This window comes from Alligator sinensis, unplaced genomic scaffold, assembly GCF_000455745.1.
Source record: "Alligator sinensis unplaced genomic scaffold, ASM45574v1 scaffold1580_1, whole genome shotgun sequence".
Taxonomy (NCBI): domain Eukaryota; kingdom Metazoa; phylum Chordata; order Crocodylia; family Alligatoridae; genus Alligator; species Alligator sinensis.
In genome coordinates, this window is record NW_005843156.1 from 111384 (window position 1) to 131818 (window position 20435).

A 20435-nucleotide genomic window follows, 5' to 3' on the forward strand; every position below is an offset into this window, starting at 1 on the left:
GCCCCTTCCCGTGTGGCTACTTCCGGCGAGCCTGAGCCACGAGCCACGTGCAGGGCGCTGCGCCGGGGGAGGCACTGGCACGTGCTGCGTGTGCCTGCCGCCCGGTTCAGCCGTGACTGTGTCCAGCAGTGCCATACTAGTCTGGAGGGGGTTCATGGCTGCTGCCACAGGGTCCTTGATCTAGGAGCAGTCCCAGACCTGATCCAAGATGATGCTTTGCAAACCAGGTGCATCTCCCTGTTCTGGACATCTTATTTTCACCAAACATCGAGTGGGTTTTGCCATTCCCTGAACACGCGGAATTGCTGTTCTCAAAATACGTCTGACAGGCTCCTTGTGCGAGCTCCGAAACTGAGCTAACGTGGAGGAAGTGCTGTTCCCTGGGGCAGGGCATATGCTGCAGGCGTGAGCATGGACTCTGACCCGGATGTCCAGTGTCCTACAGTTCCTCCCTTTATGGCTGGTGTTTTTACCTGATCTGAAAGTGTTGCTGTTAGAAGCAAGATTTGGTGTGCTGGTAGGACTGGTCACGGTCATGGTCAGACTAGAAAAAGAGGAAAACAGAACTGGAAGACGATTTCTGAGCCATCAAACCCCCTGCATTCAGAGGCAGTCCTTGGCTGCCACAGCCCCTTCTGCATCAGCGCGCTGCCTACCAGCTTCAGCAGGCAGTCTGCCATCACTTGCTGCCATATCTTCAGAATCAGCCTTTCAGACCCACAGTTAACAAGGCGCTGGACCTGAAACACTAAGAACATCCTATAACATGACACAAGGGGAAAAAAAGGGTGGTGTGGTGTGCAAAGGAAGTAGTTGGTTAATGCATGCTTAGAAAATCTTAGGGAGAGGATGCCACAGAGGAAGGCAAAACCACCAACAGTGCGTGCCAAGGGAAGGGAAAATCCTTTCTGCTGTGAAATTTACTGACTAGAAGACGCTCAAGTCAGGAACCCCTGGGTTTTAAAAGTACTGGCAGGAACATCAGTGCACACTGGTCAAACCCCACTCAGCTGTGGCCAATGTTCAAACATCTCAGAGAAAGTCAAAACAGCTTGTCCTCCAGAAGCCCTATGCTTTCACAAAGGACCTAGATAGTCAAGTTTGACCTGTTGTAGAGTGATTTATGTACCACGGGTGGGTAATAGGATGGCCATCATAGAGGACATTCCGGTTTTCTTCTACTCTGTCCTCTATTGATACGAAACTGGATGCCTTTATGTCCTCTATTTCTCTCTTCAAGAGAAAAATAGAGGACATAAAGGCGTCGGGTTTTGTATCAATAGAGGACAGTGGGAAAGAATTTTCCCTCTAGGTAGGCCAGAGTTTCCCAAACTTTATCTTATTGCATACCCCTTTCCAGATATACCAGCTGCCTGCGTAGCCCTACCAGCATCTGCTATTACACAAATTTCGCCCGCATACTCCCCAGACATGTATCCCCAGGGGGACCTGTACCAGTTTGGGAACCCTTGAAATACACATTCAGGTTTTGACTTGGTGCATAGTGACTAAAATCTGTTGCCATCTGACATGAGTCAATCCAGTTCAGTCCAGAGGACCAGGGCCAAATGGCTATGAAGACATGTTCTCACCCCATGCAAACTTCAAGAAGACTTGGATGCCTAATTCCTTTTAATCTCTTTTCAGGATCCAGCTCTAACTGCCTCCCACCCCAGGGAAGTGTCCCTCCAAGTAAAGATTGGAGGTGCATTCACGGAGAAGAAAGCCAAATATTGCTACCATTCACTCTGAGGAGAGGGGAACCAGCAGTCTCCCTGAATATCAACTAGGTCTTTCCCAACCACTCATACTGTCCCTAGTCTGGGCAGGTTTGCATCATTATCACCTCCCTGCCAGTGGGGTAAAAAAGGAGGGTGACAAGCAGTGGCTAACTCAGTCACACAGGAATAGGACCCCAAGGTTTTGATCATAAGGTACTTTAACATGACCAGCTTTGTACATTTAACATAAAATAATAATTAAGGATTCAATAACCCATAGTCCCCTCCTATGTGGCATTTTCACATTACATTTTTGGCACTGTACTTTGGCAGCGATGCTTCACAAGAGCATCTCATTTTGCAACTCTAGCTTTCCTTTTCTTGCCACAGTGGGGTTGAGAAATGATTTCTAGTCCCTTAGTGAAACCCTGGGCACGAACTGCTGGCTGGGAGTAAGGGCTGTCTGTTATGGTCTGGACCAAAGAGGATCTTTTCCAAGAGCCAATCGCTGCCAAGGAGGTGCGGCTTCCATCCTTTTAGGAGCTGCGGGGAGATTGCCGGGTGGGTGTCAGTTCTCTTCTAAGGTGAATATGATGATTTTAATTTTTGTTGCAAACTGGGAGACCTTTGTAGGGCACTTTGATTTACAGCCTTTAATGCTGACTGGGGAGAGGGTGGGGGGGATGCTTAGAATAACTGCTCCTGCAGCCAGTGTTGCAGTGAGCCTCTCTGCATGCTGCGGTTGGGATTGTACAGAAACAGAAATGGCGTCAAATACAATCTAAATTTGCAAGAAGTATTTCCAAATGCAAACTAATTAGCTTGAATTGCTGTCTAATTGTAGTTCCTGGCAGCCATGCAGGTTCAGCTGCTCCTTAGCTAAGGTATTGTACATCCTGGGCCCAAGAACTGACAGATCCTGGTTTTGCGCACAGCTGAGACTCTAGAGTAGCTTCTGCAATCAGTTTCTGGGGGCAGTTATGTGCTGTGGGAAAGCTGTGGTGCTTTCTTAAAACGATTTGTATTTTAGTTGTCACGTGCACTGGATTTTCAGGACTTGCGAGTCTGGACAGCGTAAGACTGTCAGGTCATCAGAGATGCAATGACGCCACCGCTGGAGGTTACTCAAAACAGATTAATGATTTTCAGGGTGGGGTCAACAATTTCCTGAGCATGATAGGGGAGCCCTGGATGCTCCAGCATCCCACAGTGCTGTACTCTCTCCCTCCCCAACAGGGAGATTGTCTCTGCCCCACAACACCAGAACCAGGAGACCTTGGAACTGGGAAACCGAAGCCCCATGCCCGACTGCCAGAATTGATGTCTCCCACCTCTCCAACCAGAAGCAGCTGGTCTCCCAGGTCTGGCAGACGGGCGTAGGGCCTCCTGGTTCTGGGAGAGCGGGCCCTCTGGGAGAGGGGAGGTGGAGCAAACGGGAGAGCAGTCCACTCCCCGCTCTCCTCTCCACCACGCTGGAGGTAGCAGAGCTGCAGGTCATTGCAGACTGCTTTTGCGACCCTAGCTTTCAACAGACCAGCCTGCCCTGCTCCACTCCCCTAGTCACAGCACTGCGCAAATGTGTCCATACTAATTTGCTCTGTTGAGATATCTATCATATGGGAGATTTGGGTTCAGTTCTTTCATGTGCTTCAGGGTATTTTAACCTGCATCCCCTTCTTGAGAAAATTGGCTATTGGAAACTTAGGGGCCTGCAGTCTTTGCTCAATAGCGAAGAGGGATTCTGAAGATCCAAATCTTGGACTTAGGCCCCTACTGTGGCAGCTGGATCCTACTTAGATCCCAAAGTCAGTTGTCGATTCAGCCCCAATTTCCTGTTACTCAAACAAAAAGAGGCCTGAAGGATTAGTAGACTAGAGATATATAATCCTGCTCCAAAGTGGGTGTTTTAAGGCACTGGTTCTCAACCTTTTTTAGACTCAAGCACCCCTCAGATAATACCAGCTCTTTGTTTGCACTCATTTTTTGACTACAAAAAATAATAGATAAATTCTTTTGTGGCAAAGGACACAAGAAGCTCACAGGGCAAAATGTTCTCAACTTTGTGGATTCGTATTTGAAGTCTCTGGGTTTATCCTGTGTCGGTGTCAGCAGCCTAAGAAGGATCTCCTGGCACCCTAGCATGCTGCAGCACCCTGCTTTAATAATTTCACTTCCTTTAGCACTTAAGGGCCAAACACTGCTCATACCTGCCTCAGATCCACACTGCAACAACCCACAAAAGGCTGGGGCCTGCCTGGTATTTTCCTGTTAGTTACATGGAGAAGCAAACACACAGGGTGGCCGTGTGGAGCGGTGCCTAAAGCAAAGATCTGGAAGCTGAAGAAGGAAAAGCAAGCTGAAGAGTGATCTCTCTGGGTTGTGCTGTACTACATTGTGGCCTTGCTTCCAAAGCATTCATACCATGTTAAGTTCTTGATCCAAAGTGTGTTCAAAATCAGTGGACAGACTTCCACTTGGAGGTCCCTCAGTGATTGCCTTGATCTTTGGCCCAGACACAAAAGCTTATGATGCACATGGCCTATATTAAATGCAGTGCCAGGAGGGTAACTGGACCGAAGGATCACAGGAAAATACAAGAGCAAAACAGAGTTATGTAGACCCATGCAAATATAAGTACCTGCCGTAGAAATGAACTAGCCCTAGACCTTGAATTAAGCAGAAGAGTCAGTTCTCTCTTAGTAGCTTTAGGGTTAACAGTGTATAATATTAGTTTTCATCCCTGTAACTAGACCTGCAGTTAACGTGAAGTAAGGGCTTGCCCGTGCAGACCTAATTACAGAATTGGCCCTTTCTTGATTCATTACTGAATATCAGTCTTTCAGTAATGTCTAGGGGCTATTCATCATGGGACTCTAGCAGACAGTCTTTAGTCTGTTCAGGTTTCTTGATTTTTCCAGTTCAGTTCCCTTTGGTAAAATAGCTGTTGAATGGTTCTCCAAAGGTAATAAAATAAATCTCCAGAGATCTTTCACTCTCTCTGCCCTAGAAACCCAAACAGCCAATGCAAACTGGAAAATTGCTTGTGGTACTGTGCTAGTTCCTATGAGTGATTGGAAACAAAAGTTTCCCTGCCATTGTCAGGCTGGTGATACTGTACTGCCCACCTCTTGACCTCTGTCTCCCCTCCCACCCTTAGTCTAGCCTGCCTGTTTAAATGTAAAAGCTCTTTGGAACAGTGACTTTTACTATGTGTGCATGTACCCAATTCCCTGCTTTTGGGTGGAGCCCCTAAAGTTTACTGCAATTTAAATACTAATTTTCTAAGTCAGCAGTGCTCATCCTCCAGCCTGCTGACCAAATACAGCCTGTGGATCTGTGTCCTCCCACCCACAGGGCTCCCCACAAGTCCAGAAATTTGGCAGTGGGAGAGTGGCAGCATCATTTGCTGCAGCTTCCAGAGCCAGTCCATGGCAGGATCCAGTGCATGATGCTGGCCTGATGCACCAGAGTGCACCCACAGACACACCCCACTTTCCAAACTGATCCTGGATCCAACCCACAGACTACCCCCACCCCATGGGAACTGGTCCCTGCAACCCCATCCAACTCACGCGACTGGAAGTTTCAGCACCGCTACTCTAGGGAAATACTGCCTGCGTGGAGTGGGGGAATTTGGGGAAGAGGACAGACCAGCACCTCAGCTGAGACTGGACTCTCTGCTACCTTTGACACTCTTATTTCCTCATTTCAGATCACCATGATTTTCATCCAGCACATTTGGAAAAGCATGCAACTCTTGTCTCTGATGGCTGTAGTGTGGTGTGTCCTAACACCTCTGGCACGGGCCAGCAAGGTGAGAGCTAGGGCACGGTAGGGGATAGATTCTGAGTGGCCACGGTGCTTTGTGCAACTGAGACAGGGGAACAAAAAAGCCTGGTCCATTGTGGAAAGGTGCAGAGGTGACGAGTACAGACTGGGTAGTGTGGTGGGGAGATGGGGAAGGGGGCAGAGGGGAGGGTAGCACTGGTTTCTGCTGGATGGAGTGGGAACTGGTGAACCTGCATGATGCATGCCAGGGCTATCCAACTTGACTGGCTGAGAGCCACAGAGGCGCAGTCAGGCAGCAGAAGCCTGAGAAGGATGGAGGTAGCCCAGAGACTCCAGTGGCAGCAGCTGGTGGCATGGTGTGGAGAGCAGTGCCCAGACCACCAGCCCGTGAGCCACATGTTAACCCGTCGGGACCACATGAGGTCCATGGGCCACCAGTTGAACAGCCCTGCCTTACACCGTATACCAGAGACCTAAGGGAGATTACCCCTAAGCCTGTGCTTTTGAAAATGGAGGATTCAATCCCTGTAGCAGTCTGTTTGGAGACCTGCTGGTGTCTCAGGGAAAGATGCTATGATTGCCAAGGGTGAGAGTCTGACCAGTGAGTGACTGAAGCAGGCTGAAGAGGGAGAAGCACCAGGTCTGTGGTGGAGTCAGAACTTCTTGATTAGCTACCAGCTGCCATTGGTTACCTTCACTAATACAGTCTCCTCTTCCCTGTGCAGAGCTCTGAGGACATCCGCTGCAAATGCATCTGCCCCCCTTACAGGAATATCATTGGGCACATTTACAACAGGAATGTGTCACAGAAGGACTGGTGAGTCACCCCCCACCCAAGAAGACGAGTGGGGTTTCACTGTAAAGGCAGTGGTGGGCTTCAGCCAGAAAGCCTGGTTCAGTCCTAACAACCCTAAGGTTTGGGGCTTGGATTCAGAAAATCAGTGGTAGAGATGGGAATTCAAGCTAGAGTTTAGTTTACAGTAGAGATAGTATATGACAGCTCTTTACTGAGGAAAAAACACTCAAGTCTCACAGCTGAGCCCTCACACCAACAACCCTTGTACTGCCTGGCAATGGGCATTGCCCATACTGAGATAAAAATGCAACTCCATGCCCTGGACCTTAAGGAGATACCTGCCCTGTAGACCTGTCCTTTGCAGTTGCACTTGGTTCTTCAGAGCGTAGCAAGGAAAAAATCAATGCATCATATTTCTGTTCAGGAACAGCAGACACTTTATTGAGCCTTGGGGTCAAGCTGGGTCAGTATCATGAGTTCAGCACTACAGGTAGGAAAGCTGTGGCATAGGGAAAGGAAATGACCCTCCAAGGTGACACAACCAGAGCAGCGACTGGTATCCAGGGGACCAGAGTCCCAGTCTCCTGCTTTGACAACCAGATCATGCTGCATTATAGAGAATGAGGGGGAAAAGGCACTTAAAATACACAAAGTATAAGGATGATGGTTTTTAAATAATACCTGTAATTCCCTGCTTCTGCACTGAGCTCCAAAACTGTGGGTCCCTCCCTGGTCTGTGTGGCTCCTTGTGCACTGTAAGTAACAGATAAACTCTTCCCTAGCATCTTTCTTGCAGAGCTGTGGTGTATCCTATGCACAGAGTGCCATCTACAGACAGGAGAATCAGCTCTCAGAAGCTCCTCAGCTTTCTGTTGCATAGAGCAGGTAGAGTGGGGAAAGGTGGCCTTGAAGTTAAGATACTGACCTGGGATTCAGAAACTAGCTTGAATTCCCATCTCTACCACATTCTCCCTGTATAACATATCATTTAAGCTCTGTGTCCATTAGTTCACCATGTGTAAAATGGATCATAATTTTCCCTATCTCACCAGACATAATGAGACTAAATCCCCAATGTACAAAACCCCTCCCTGTAACAGGGAGGAGGCCCAACCACATAGAAAATCATCTATTGAAGTGTCATTTACAGTTGGGCTGATGCCCAGTTATCTGCTGTATTAGCACAGGTGCAAGGCTGTTGACTTCACTTACCCAGAGTACACAAATGGAGCTACTGCTCCTTATACGTTCTTATTTCTTTCTCCCCTACGGTCCAGTTGTATTGCACACAACTGTGCAGTCTGCAGTTTCTCTTTGGGCACAGCCCATGACTGGAGTAACAGGAATCACAGGTCGGGATTGAGCCACATGGGCAGAGCTGTGCATGTGAGGAGTCCAGGGCTGGGATAGGAGGGGCTGTGGGTCAGGACTGAAGGGCAACAGCAGAGCTGGGTGCTGGGGACTTCCACATCTGTAACTGAAGAGGGACTTGTTGATATTCAGGGGATTGACCGAGCTGAATAGGAGGAGGAAACCTAAGCCCTCCGCACCTGCCTGTCCTATGCCTACACTGAAGTTAGCACTGTAGCTCCCTGGGTCCTAAGGACTAGTACTGCCTGCTAAATCATCCTGCCACTGAGGTGTTGCTGCTTGCTGTCTGCAGGGCTTTAAAGCTACACAGTAGACTGAGCAAGGAGGCCTGACTCCTGCCCTATACAGCCTGTTCTTCTTCCAGGCTTCTTTAATAGCTTTAATTTTTCCAGCCTATGCCTCCATTCAGGCTAATATAGGCAAGGAGGCACCGCCACAGCCTCTAGGACAGACTGGTATCCATGTTTGTTAAGACCTGGGGACTTAATGTACTTTTTTCAAATTCCCCCAAGACCCCATCATTCAACATCCTTCTGAGCTGTTCCAGGAGATGGCAAGATAGTTACTGAAAGACAGTGTTCCCTGTCGTGCGGGGATGGGAAATGCAACACTTCTCAGCTGCGGGTTTAAGACGAGGGGTCCCACATACACGTTTCTTTACACCAGGGAATAGGCAGGACTGAATGGCTGAGGGTTAAAAAGACTGTAGCTTGGTGATTTGTAGCCCCACAGTTTCTACTCATAATATCAGTCAAGTCTGTTTCTTAGACAGTAGAATCCATCTAACAATATTTCCTGGCTCTCATTTACTCTCTCTCATCAGTACAGTTCAATACACTTCACAAAGGAGATCAGCCACATTATCTCCATGCTCAGGGCAAGGAAACCTAAGTTAGAGGAAGGGATTTGCTCAAGGTCATCCACAAAGCCAAGGGCAGAACTGGGAACTAAACAGGATGAGTGGATCTAGGATTTTGAAAAGGGGGCAGGGGGCAGATGGTGTAGCACATCATTGCATATAATACAACACACATTTTTTGCCAGTCAAAGTGAAATGAGAAGCTTTGTCAACATGCCAGGAGGCTAGCACTATATTATTCGGTTTACGGTGAAAGCAGAGACAAATATAACTATTGAAATGTACTCTATCTTGTTAGATTATATATTGTTTAGAAAGAAAAACACAACAAACTAGGCATAAAATAGTCAAGATGGTCAAAAAGAATATACTTAAATGAACATCTTATTTAGATTCATAAAATCTAGCCTTCTTGTGTCTTGACACAGCCTCCAATTGTCAGTATTTCTACATCTGAGTTAGATATTACCACATCTGAGAGAAGGTTTTTCGCTAAAGCTAAAAATAATCTGCAGAGCTGTGAAACAGAAGAGAGACATCACCAGGACTGGCTAACAGACAGCAACTTTGTAGAGGAAAGGCTAGTTTGAATAGTGGAACATCAAGACCCTTAAAAGACAGAGGGTCCTTAATACCTGTGGAGTAGATAGAGATTAGCAGGATCTGCCCCACTCTATGGAGTGCTACTTCAGGCACTCTCCTAAGCATTATCTTTTATCTATATACAGGCTTTCCCTGTTAAGTTTCTCTTTTTCACTGCCTTGTTTTGATATGTTTCTACTAGATGGTTTTCTGTTGAAGGGATTAAATCAAATTAAGGTCATCAAGTCCAGCTCACAGCCCCCATTCATTGCCTTTGGAAAGGGATCCCTTAGCGAGGGGCAGCTTTGTGAAGGTTGGTACCTGTCTCCTGGATGCTGGCTGGAGGCTACCCTCTTCCTGCCCCTTCCCAATGCCCATTTCCTATACTAGCAGATCAGAGTGATGGCTGAGCCATCATTCTCTCTTTCATTGTCTCTTTCAGCTATAAGGAACACCAAGAGGGTTCCCTGTAGAGGGTGCTGGAAGTAGGCAGGGCCAGTGTTTCTCTCTGGCTCTTCAGCAATGTAATGGTAGGGTGACCAAAAGGGGCAATGTGAAAACTAGGACATTCCCCCCTCCCCATTGGCACTGTGTAGGGGGTGCACGCAGGTGCACGCGCACATCCTGAGCTTGTCAATGCTCTCCCTGCAAAAAGCACTGCCAACACTGCCGGCAGCACCTGTGGGTGGTCACCACTCACCACCACCCCTCCTTGGCAGCATCTGCGCATGGTCCCCGATTGCTGCTGACACTACCAGTGGCATCTGCGGGTGGTTGCCAACCGCCACTTGACACTCGCCTCCCACCCCCTCTCCACCACCAGCACTGCTGCAGCCGACTGCAGGAGCTCCCCCCACGACCCGCCCCCACCACCAACACCAGTGCAGCTGCCTGTGGGAGCTCCCCGCTCACCACCACTATGCCCTGCTGCTGCCACCACCTGCGCGTGGTCGCCATGCCCCATCAGCCTCCGGGGGCACACAGCATTCATGCCCCTCCCCACCCTATCCCTCAAGTCAACCATGCTGCTGCAGGCAGAGGAGGGGGCGGGGATGGGGCCCATGTGATTCAGCTCTGGTATTCAGGCAATTAAGGGAGTCAGTGGTCCATTAATGACCCACTGTTCTCTACTTCACAGGCATTAAAAATCGTCTCCCCTTTTAAATGCTCATTCCACTAACCAAGCTAACTTATTTTAGGGCAATTTAATTTGCCATCTACCAAGGCTTCCTATTTCACAGCTCATGATGCTCTGCCTCCCTGCCCTGCACCCAGGGCACTCATTTTAATTTTCAGCAGCCTCTGTAATCCAGGATTGTCCCAGCCAAACCAGGACATATGGTCACCCTATGTAATGGTCCTGGCTAGCAGTGACAGCAATGACAATACTGCAGACACCAGAACTCCAGTGCCCCTCACCCCACCCAGCACAGCCTTCCCCTTGTCCTACTGCTTACCCTGGCATATTTGTGTTGCAGCAACTGCCTGCATGTGGTGGAGCCAATGCCAGTGCCAGGCCGTGATGTTGAAGCCTACTGCCTGCTGTGTGAGTGCAAGTATGAGGAGCGCAGCACCACCACCATCAAGGTAGCAATGGACCCAGCCCCACAGCTTTCACTATCCCCATGCTGTGCACCTCACAGGCAGAGTTATGCAGGGAAGACCACTATGGAGGATATGGGATAAGACAAAGGACTTGGATTGGGACCTTAATGATTATAATGGGGAAGATGAAGATGATGTGTTGTCTTCAGGGACGGGGGAGCAAGGCCTTTTCATGCCCCTTCCTTTATGGTTCTCCCAGCTGAGGGATGACCTGAACAGGGTATGTTAGGAATTAAACAGGGCTTCCTCCTGCAAAGCACTTTGGAGGTGCTGAGACCCTCCTACTGTCTCCTAGTATGACCTTGGTCAAGGTATTCCCTTCCCCATATCTCAGTCTCCCATCTGTGAGATGGGGAAGGGGAGTGAAGGTGTTTGAGGCCAAGATGGGAGACACTGGCTGAGAAGAAAGTGGTGTCAATGCTGCTGGCTGTGGGGCAGCCAGGAGGAACAACTCCCCGCTCATCCTTCCATGAAAAAGGCCCTGCCTTTCTCCTTGATGATCCCCCCCACCTCATTCTTTTACAAGGTCCATCTATAACGTTCTCTGAGAAGTAAGCCCATCACCACTCAGCTCCATTTTCACTGCTGCCTGCCCTTGTTTTCAGCCCTGCTCATCATCTGTGGGCTTTTTGAGATCCTGTCCCACCTACCTCCACTCCTACTCCAGCTTCCTCCCCACCACCACCTGGCCCAGAGCAGGAGGTGGCTCACCCCACACCATTTCTGGGAAGCAGGGAAGGCTGATGGCAGTGGGGAAGCAGACTGTGTGGAAGCACCAGTCACCTTGCTGAGGTTGTTTAAGGATTTGCAGATTGGATCAAGCCATGGGCCCATCTAGGCTCTTATTCTGGCTCCAAGAGTCCCCAGCTGCTTCAAAAGGAAGTTCCAGAAACCTCCTAGTGAGCAACAATATAATAATTTGGACTGTAGGGATTGTTTCCTCCTAGCCTCATCAGCCAGGGACTGGCTTGTGAAGACACCTTGAGGCCTGGAGATTATAAGAGCTCTTACTGATGATCTTTTGCTACCACCCCCACAGGTTATCATCATCATCTACTTGTCAGTGGTCGGGGCACTGCTGCTCTACATGGCCTTCCTCATGCTGGTCGACCCGCTGATCCGGAAGCCAGATGCCTATACCCAGCCCCTGCACAACGAGGAGGAGAATGAGGTGATGGCATCTTTCTAGAGTATGTGGGGTGACTTGGAGGATGGGGCCACAGGAGGGAAAATTAGAAGGGAGATGTGAGGGTAATGGAAAGGAAGAGCAGGACAATGAGGGCAGTGACAAAACAACAGATGCTATTGATGTTTGACCCTGCACCTCCCTATTCTTTGTGCATCCCCTTGAGCATGTTCTGCACTCACTTCCTACCCCCCCTCAGGTATTCTCACTGCATCCCAAGGTCAGCAGGGGTGGAGCCCCTGCTGTGATTGTCTTCAGCTGGGCTTACTCTTAGCATGTGCCATAAACCACTTGGCCTACCCATCACTGCTTCACAAAAAGCAAGATGATATCTTTTATTGGACCAACTGTATAGTTGGGAGAGAAGTTAGGCAGGTTTCTGGGCCCAAAATGCTACATTTCAAGGGAGTTTTGATCTCTGACTCTGCCCTACCCCATGTTTGTTACCTTTGCCCTGCTAGATTACACCCCACACGCACACAGAAAGCACCGTGAGGAGGTGAAGAGCCTGCCCCATCATGGCAATTGTTGTTCCGTTTTGGGGTAGTTTTCTAACACAGGATGATCTGATGACTGGCCCCAGTTGTACTTGCCTGCTTTGTTTTCAACTCAGCTTTGGGTATTTCACATTATATTGTGCTGGCGTGTCCTCCTCTGGGGGAGGATCTGATATGGCGTGCATAAAGAGGAAAAATACATGCTACCAGCATAGGGAGATCTCTTATTTAGCTCACGTGCATTTTGGAGGACAAAGAGCTGGTCCAGGCTACCCTGCTCATGTGAGGTTTGTCTCACAGCTATTTACCACAGTGAAGTTACTGCCCAAGTGGCCTGCAAATACCACTGATTTTTTTTTTTGTGGGTCAGAGGCCCAGACCCAGACAGAAGCAAAGTGCCCACTGACTTTGAAGATTTTCAGAGCAAAGGCACTAGGATTTAGCTTTGTGTATCCTGCCTCTTCCTTCCGTGATGGCTCCCATCCGTGAGCAGGGTGCTGTGGAAAGTGGGGGGTGGGTAGGGGGAGCGGGAATGTGGGTGGCCTCTGGGAGAGGAAATGTCAGAAGCAAAACTGGTTATTATTGTGCAGTAATGGCAGCCTTGATAGCAAAGGAGTGGAATGGCTGCACATGTAGTGATTAGCTATAATGTGCTAATTGTAGCCCTGCTTCACGCTGTAATTGAGAGATACAGAAGGCTGATTACAGGGCCTGATGCTGCCGTTTCCTTGGAATGCATGTCTCAAGGACACTTTTTCATTCAGGTGTCTCTGTTGTTTGTGGCTGGTCTGTCATTAAGGTCCATAGCACTGGGCAAGATGGAGCTGTGTTTCTCTTTAGCTGGCCTTCACACCCACAGTTTTTTAACTGAGACCAGCTGGAGCCCATGGAGGTATCCCAACTCAAGTCCCTATGTTGACTTGGTCATGAGCAGATCCTGTGTAAACTATTGAGAAGGATTTGGCTCAGTCTAGTTGCTGGGTGCTTAGCTTGGGGAAGGTGCAAGTTCAGTGTCCAGTCTTACAATCATAGAAAATGCGGGTTGGAAGGGACCTCAGGAGGTCACATCTAGTCCAACCCTCTACTCAATGCAGGACCAGCCCCAACTAGATCATCCCAGCCAAGGCTTTGTCTAGTCAAGTCTTAAAAACCTCCAAAGATGGAGATTCCATAAGTTCTCTAGGTAACCCGTTCCTGTGTTTTACTACCCTCCTAGTGAGAGTTTTTCCTATTATCTAACCTAAACTTCCCTCGCTGCAACTTGAGACCACTGCTCCTTGTTCTGTCATCTGCCACCACTGAGAACAGGCCAGCTCCATCCTCTTTGCAACCCGTCTTCAGGTAGTTGAAGGCTGCTATCATATCCCCTCTCAGTCTTCTCTTCTGTAGACTAAATAAGCCCAGTTCCCTTGGCCTCTTCTCAAGTCTTGTGCCCTAGCCCTTAACCATTTTCATTGTCCTCCGCTAGACTCCTTCCGATTTGTCCACATCCTTTCTGTAGTAGGGGACACAGAAAACTCAAAACTGGACACAGCACTCCCAAAGTGGCCTCACCAGTCTTAGCCCCAAGAGAGCATGCTTCCCTGCCTATGGGGTTGTCTTGGAAGCACATTCTGCTCTGGTTCTGAGTTCTGTCACTGCATGGCTCTGAAGCGTCTGACTAGCTAGCTCCACTTGGCAGTTTGCCCTCACGTCAGGCCCACATGGGGATGCATGACAGCAGGAGATGGGAGAGGGTGGAGGCAAGAGGGGAAATCACCCTGACGTGTGCCTGGCCCCTCCAGCAAGCAGAGTGGGACTGAATACCACTGACATGCATACTGGGAGCAGCACAAACCCTTGGTGAAAGACTCAGCTCTAAGGTAAATCAGTGGGCCAGGGAATAGTTTAAGGGGCTTGTCTGTTCCCCCGGGACATTGTGGTTTACATGCCGCCACAGTAGTTGCCACTATAAGTGCCTGTGGGATGAGGTATCTTCCTTGACACACTTCTGAGATAAAACAGCACCTTTCAGGAGCATTAGGATCCTAGTTGTGTGCTGAGGAGTAAGGTGAGAAATCTGCCTCTCTCTCCAACCCCTAAAGGCTATGGAAGCCCTGGGTTGCAGCACGTACTGCCTCCCTCCTGATTAGCTGTAATCCAGGTGCTCAGACATGCTTTGAACAGAGGAAGCTAGTGCATGTGCTTGAGGGGCTGTAACTAGCAAAGCCTTTTGTGACACATGTACTTGCCTGGAGTATCCTATTCAATCCATCCCATCCTGCCTCAAAGAAGTGCCTGCTCCCCATGGGGATAGTTTGTTAGAGTCGCCTGAGAGCAGTTTCACTGTGGAAGATTTGTTCTACGCAACAAAATCATGCAGAACGCAGAAACCCATTCTACCCCACCGGCTTTGACAACCATTGGGCCCAAAACCCTTATACAAAGTGGTATAAAGTCAAGAGTAATTTCTTTGAAATCAGTATAGTTTGACAGGTGTGATACTAATGTAAGTAAGAGGAGAACCACATTGATTTCACTGTAGAAAATTGATTAGTCAGATCCCCACCTAAAAAAACATCAGGTTGGGAGCAAGTAGGGGATATTCATCTCTATAGAAATGAACTAACACCTTTCCTTTCTGATAACATGGGGTGGCCTGCACGGCGTACTCCGATTTTTCAGGTTCTCTCACTTTAAAAAAAGCTCAAATCCTATTTCATTTCTAAGGTGGCTACATAGGCTTGGTACCAAAGTACAGTCTGTTCCACTGTGTTGTCTTTTGGATATTCCACAATGGATACTGTCTAGAGCAGTTGTTTTCAACCTTTTTTCATTTGCAAACCCCTAAAAAATATTTCACATGGAAGTGCAGACCCCTTTGAACTGTAAGCATGAATATCCACATACTTCTGATTGATCATAGTCATCTTTTGTGGACCCCTTCAACATAGAGCAACACCTACCACAGGTTAAAAGCCACTGGTCTAGAGAACTGCAGTCTGCCTTAGTGAACTAGAATTTGGATCTAAGTTTCTAGCTCTGACAACTTCAGAGATAGCTTCAGGCTGCAACCTCTTCCCTGGCTCTCTCCAGCCAACCCACTGTAGTGTATTGCTGATGCAGCCTTATTGCTGTGAGGGCAGCGAGCTCTCTGGGCAGCCAGAAATGTTGCACTTGCTGTCCAGAGTCCTTGTGGATCCTGGCTGGAAAGAGGACAGCCCCAGCTGGGAAACGCACCGCTCCCTGAGACATCTGAAGGACATTCAATGGGAAAATGCCTCCAGTATCTTCTCCTAGCTAGCAGAGTCTTGATCATGTGCTCTTCAGTGGGTCTTTGAAGCAGGTGCAGCATCTCCAATGGAAGATAATTGTTTTGTTAGCACTGGATACCTGCCCTGTCAAGCTTGGCTTTCCCTCCTGTTTGCTTGCCATAGTAAAGAAAGGAGAAGGGGAAATCTCTCTCAAGGCTGCAAGTCACAGGAAGACTGTGTGGTTCCTTTGGAGTTATTAGCTCTCAGGTTTGTACTGCCCAGCATCAGCACATAGGGCCTCTCTACATCCTGGCCTAGGCTCTGGGCCAGGATAGGACTGAAGACTCAAGAAGCTACAGGCAGGTTTTTTAGGTGGCTGTGAGGAGTGATCTATGGGAGGAAGACGTTGGCTGGTCTCAGACAAGGAAGCCCTACAAAATTGTTTAGACTGGCCCCTGCAGTCACCCAGCAGCATGCTCACTGGGCTCAGAGACCAATTCTGCCCTTCGCACACAAAAACCAGCCATGTGCTTCACTCAAACCAAGAAGCTACCAAACAAGAAGAAAGCCTATCAGAGGGGGAGTGCAAAGCACGCACCTGCTCCCCAACACACTGCCCTTGTACTGAGCAGCCGGCATCCCTGTGCTGCCAGTCAGGGAGTTTATGGTCAGAGAATCTGTCATCTGCACATCTGAGGAATATACAGTTTGGCTTCCTCTCAAGCAGAGCCAAACCCAGCTCCTGCTAGCTGGGAAAGGAAGCAGCTTATTGCCACAGCTACCAAGCAGAAGAGTGCCCCAGACATGAAGTCTTCCTCCTTACTGACATAATACCCACTGCACACCTTGGTCTCAGAGTGGTGATCCTGGATTTGTGCCTGGTCCCATTAAAAGTAAGTGGGAATTGGACTCCTGGCTTCCTTGGGACCAAGGTTAGGATGAGGAGCCATGCACCTTTAACTCCTTCCTTGATGGCTCTGTAGCTCCTTGTTCTTCTGTTGATATCAACAGGCCCTCAGGATGTACCCGGCACCTGTTTGTAGCCAAGCAATTAACCAGCGACTGGTCTCCCCAGCCCACTGCCTTTTTTCCATGCTGCTGTTTTGTTCCCTGCCAAACTCAACAGTCATGAGGCCTTAGATGCTGTGCCAGCCCAGGGCACTGTACAGGAAGGTGCATTTACTGGATGGCGCTCAGATCTGAGTGCAAAGAAAGCAAGGTGCATTAATCCTTTAAGAACCACGTGGCAAGAGATGAGAGGGGCATGGAGCCCTTCAGGAAATCCCCACAGGAGCTGGGGAGCTGCACAGAGCTGTAATCCTGACAAAGACCCAGAATTAGCCTTTCCGGATGCAAGAGAGCGCCGCATGCTGCAATTACAGCAGGAACGCTCCCTTTTGATGGAGAGAGTTGTACAATTCCCCATGGCTGGGAGGAGCTGAAACACAGCACGGGGGGAGGGGATTTTTGTGGGAGGAAAAAGCAAGCTGGGTAGGTGGAATGGATAGGACTCAGCCCCCTACCTCTACTCCCAGGAGCCCTCCCAGCTGATCCAAGGCTATTTTCTTGGTCTCCTCTATGAGCAAGTGCTATTATCCCAGTTATTTTTGTCTCAGCCACATCCAGCATCAAGAACCCCAGCAATAGAGTAGCAAGGGGCGCAGGCAGAAGGGATCTCCAGGACGTTGGGAAAATATTTTCTTCATTTTCTTGTCTCAGTTAGCCATTTTTGGTCCAATTCATTATTGGAAATGCACTAGGCTAAGGGAGCCCTTTTGCTTTGGGTTTTGCAAAAGCTACTTAATGAGTTCCATTGACCATAATGAGGTTACTTCCCAGGGTCAGAAAAGGAGATATCAGGCCCAGTATGATCAACCCAGCATGAATGAGGGGAAGGTCAGGCAGCTCCTGTCTGATTTTAGCATGAGGATTCAGAGGTGGCTGAACATGCTGCTGTACATCCACACTGCTTTCATGTGTGGGTTGGGCTATAGAAATTGGCAGACAGTAGCCCATTGGGCCATCTATAGCTTCAAGAAGGTCTTTGACTTCTTCTTTCAAAAGGAGTGAACTGTGAGCTCCTTCAGACAAGCTCTATTACCCCTTTTGTACAGCACCTAGCACAGTGGAGCCCCGTTTCTCTTTGGGGCCTTTGGGCATTCAAAGGTCTGCCAGAGCCCGGGGGGGCCACCGTCGCTTGAAATTCCAGTGTTTCTGGATGGTTCAGAAGCAGGAGTCTTTCACATGTTAAGCAAACACTATAAGCACTACATTACAAAAACTTCTGCTATGAATGGGCACATTAAATAGCAACAGTTTATGCTTAGAACTGCCCTGATAAATCAGCTGACATGGGTTGCTACAGCTTAAAGTCTGTGAGCCAGGTCCTCACCTGGTATGACTTGGCATAGCTAGCAAAACTGCATAAAATGTATGTGTGCTGAGAATATAGCCTCCGTCTTTTCTATTAGGTTTCTCTCTCTCTCCACCTCTACAGCCCTTTCTCTCTCCCCCTCAGTGGGACAGAGTTGCAGTTTCCTTTGGTCCAGAAATTCACCACCAAACATATGAGCAGGTCTGAAATTCGGGGGAAACAGGCCACTTATTAAGCATAGGCTGAATGTCCAGAGGGGCTGATGCAGCTCAGTTTAGCAGGGTAGATGCTGCTAAAGTTTCTTTTTTTACTGGCTGGTCTGTAGAAGAAGAGTAGACCCTAACACAGCTACCTCCTGATAGTTCTTCTTTTAACTCAAGTGCTGGGGGCCTGCACACTGATGGTCCCAGGTTCAAGCCCCGTAGAGGTTTGGTACCATGAAGACCTGCAGTTGATGCTGGAAATCTTTGAAAATCTAGTCCTGTGGATATCAGGGAAAATTAACTCCCCAAATTGCTCTGCATGTGAATATTTCTCTCCAAACTGAGAACCCGCTTCCTTTGGCACTAGAGAGATTTCCCCCTATAAACACTCTCCTCTCTTTGCATTGCAGGATGCACGCTCACTGGCAGCGGTACCTACTCCTTCTGGTGCCAGAGCCAACACGGTGCTGGAGAGGGTGGAAGGAGCCCAGCAGCGGTGGAAGCGGCAGGTGCAGGAGCAACGGAAGACAGTTTTCGACCGGCACAAGATGCTGAGCTAGAGGAAGCTGAGCCCTCAGCACCATTCGCCAGGGATAGGTAGCTGCAGTGCAACTGGGCAGAGGCCATATATCTTACCCAATAGGATGCCCTTGGTGTTTGGTTTGAATTCCCCATATGCCCCCTCTCCAATGTATTGTTTCCCATAAGCAAGCCTGAAGCCCCTTGACGTGACCCTCTCCCTTCACCCCCTCTTTACCTTCTCAGGCAAAGCTGCCTACGCTGACCACTGACCCTAGGGCTGCATGAGAACAGTCTCAAATCGAGTGCTGTTTAGGGACTGAACTTCTCCAAGGAAGGAAATTCTACACTAAGACCATAGCTCCCAGCATGCTGTGGGAGCTGCAGCCTGATCCCAGCAGCTATGGTGTACCATCACGTGCTGGGAACCGCAGGCTCTGCCAATCGTACCCCTGCATTAGAGATACGGGAAATGTGAAAGTCAGGTTTAGAAGGGCCAGGTCTGTGCTTGGCTCAGCAGCTGTCCCCCTGCTTGTACAGAAAAGAGCCAATTCTGGGAATCTGGGAGGATTCTCCCTTGGCTCTAGCTCCGGCACAAAAACTGCAGCCTACAGAATTCGAAGAAAAACTATTTCATGAAACTTAAAGTCATTTGATGGTGGCTGAGCCCATTCCTGACTCACAGGAGATACCTGCTTCAGTGTCTGGCTTCTGCCAAACCTCCTTACCTGCTGTGCTGTCAAACCAGTGACACCACATGCCAGGGGCACACAAGCCTTTGATGGCTGACAGAGACCCTGGCCTTAGCTGAGATTCTCTGGCCCAGGGAACTCGAGTGAAAGCTTGCATTTGTAAGTACTATTTAAGACCAAATAAACCATGTGTGTATATGTAGGAGCAAGGATGTGGCTTGCCCTCTGTTAGAGCTGGCTTCAAATCAGAGGTGGGCTTATTTATTTTTATCTGGTACCATTTTCATTGCTGAATATTTCTACTCGGCGACCCATTATGAAAAATTCTGCCGTTAAAAACGGAGCGCGCCAGACGTTCTGCAGGTATAAATTAACATCGTTCCATTTAAGATAGTCAAGCTACCTTCCTTTACGGCCACTCAAGATCCCTGCTTTTTCCTATAGATGCTGTTTTGGACACAAACGGCATGTTTCTCTTCTCTTTGGCACCAGTACCAAAAGCATCAATTCCACTGATACCAGTGGCTTTGTACTGGTGTGAATGGGAACAGAATCTGATCTTTTGTATCAGCTGCCACTCTCCTTTGCTCTGGTGTAAATCCAGAGTGAACTCATTGACTACCAAATGACACCAGCAAAACCAGGACCACAATCTGGCCCATAACCTTTCTGTGTAACTGAACTTCGTAAACGTAATGGGTCTGTTAACAACTGAAGGAGGCCAAGGAACAAAGGATCCTGATCACCTTTTGATCTGTGTTAGGAGTGTATAGGGGCCTTAGAGCAGGAGTAAATTCACTTAGACTTACTTTGAGACTTCTTTCCTCTCACGCTGCTGGGCACAAGAGCATTAGTGCCCACTGGAGTCTAGGACAAAAGCTTTGCTGGCTGCACTGGCTCTGGAGCACACCTGTTCTCCAGGCCGCAGGACTCCTGATGCAGGAAAGATGCGTGTTAACACCTCAAATGCATTAGAAACACTGCCCTCTGATGACAGGCTGCATTCCT

At 48.8% G+C, this 20435-nt stretch overlaps 1 protein-coding gene across 4 annotated transcripts; it reads left to right on the top strand.

Moving 5' to 3' along the window:
* The first annotated feature begins 35 nt into the window (after positions 1–35).
* TMEM9 (transmembrane protein 9) lies at positions 36–20423 on the top strand. 4 transcript variants are annotated; one of them, XM_025194077.1, is made up of 7 exons: positions 36–227; positions 1648–2305; positions 5434–5535; positions 6236–6327; positions 10597–10705; positions 11763–11894; positions 18627–20423. In XM_025194077.1, the coding sequence occupies exons 3-7, from the start codon at positions 5440–5442 to the stop codon at positions 18774–18776; spliced, it is 579 nt and encodes a 192-aa protein (XP_025049862.1). In that variant the 5' UTR covers positions 36–227; positions 1648–2305; positions 5434–5439; the 3' UTR covers positions 18777–20423. The 4 variants fall into 4 exon arrangements, with proteins under 4 accessions (XP_025049862.1, XP_025049863.1, XP_006037725.1 ...); XM_025194078.1 differs by having other exon boundaries at positions 1648–2282; XM_006037663.3 differs by having other exon boundaries at positions 1648–1934.
* The last annotated feature ends 12 nt before the right edge of the window (positions 20424–20435 follow it).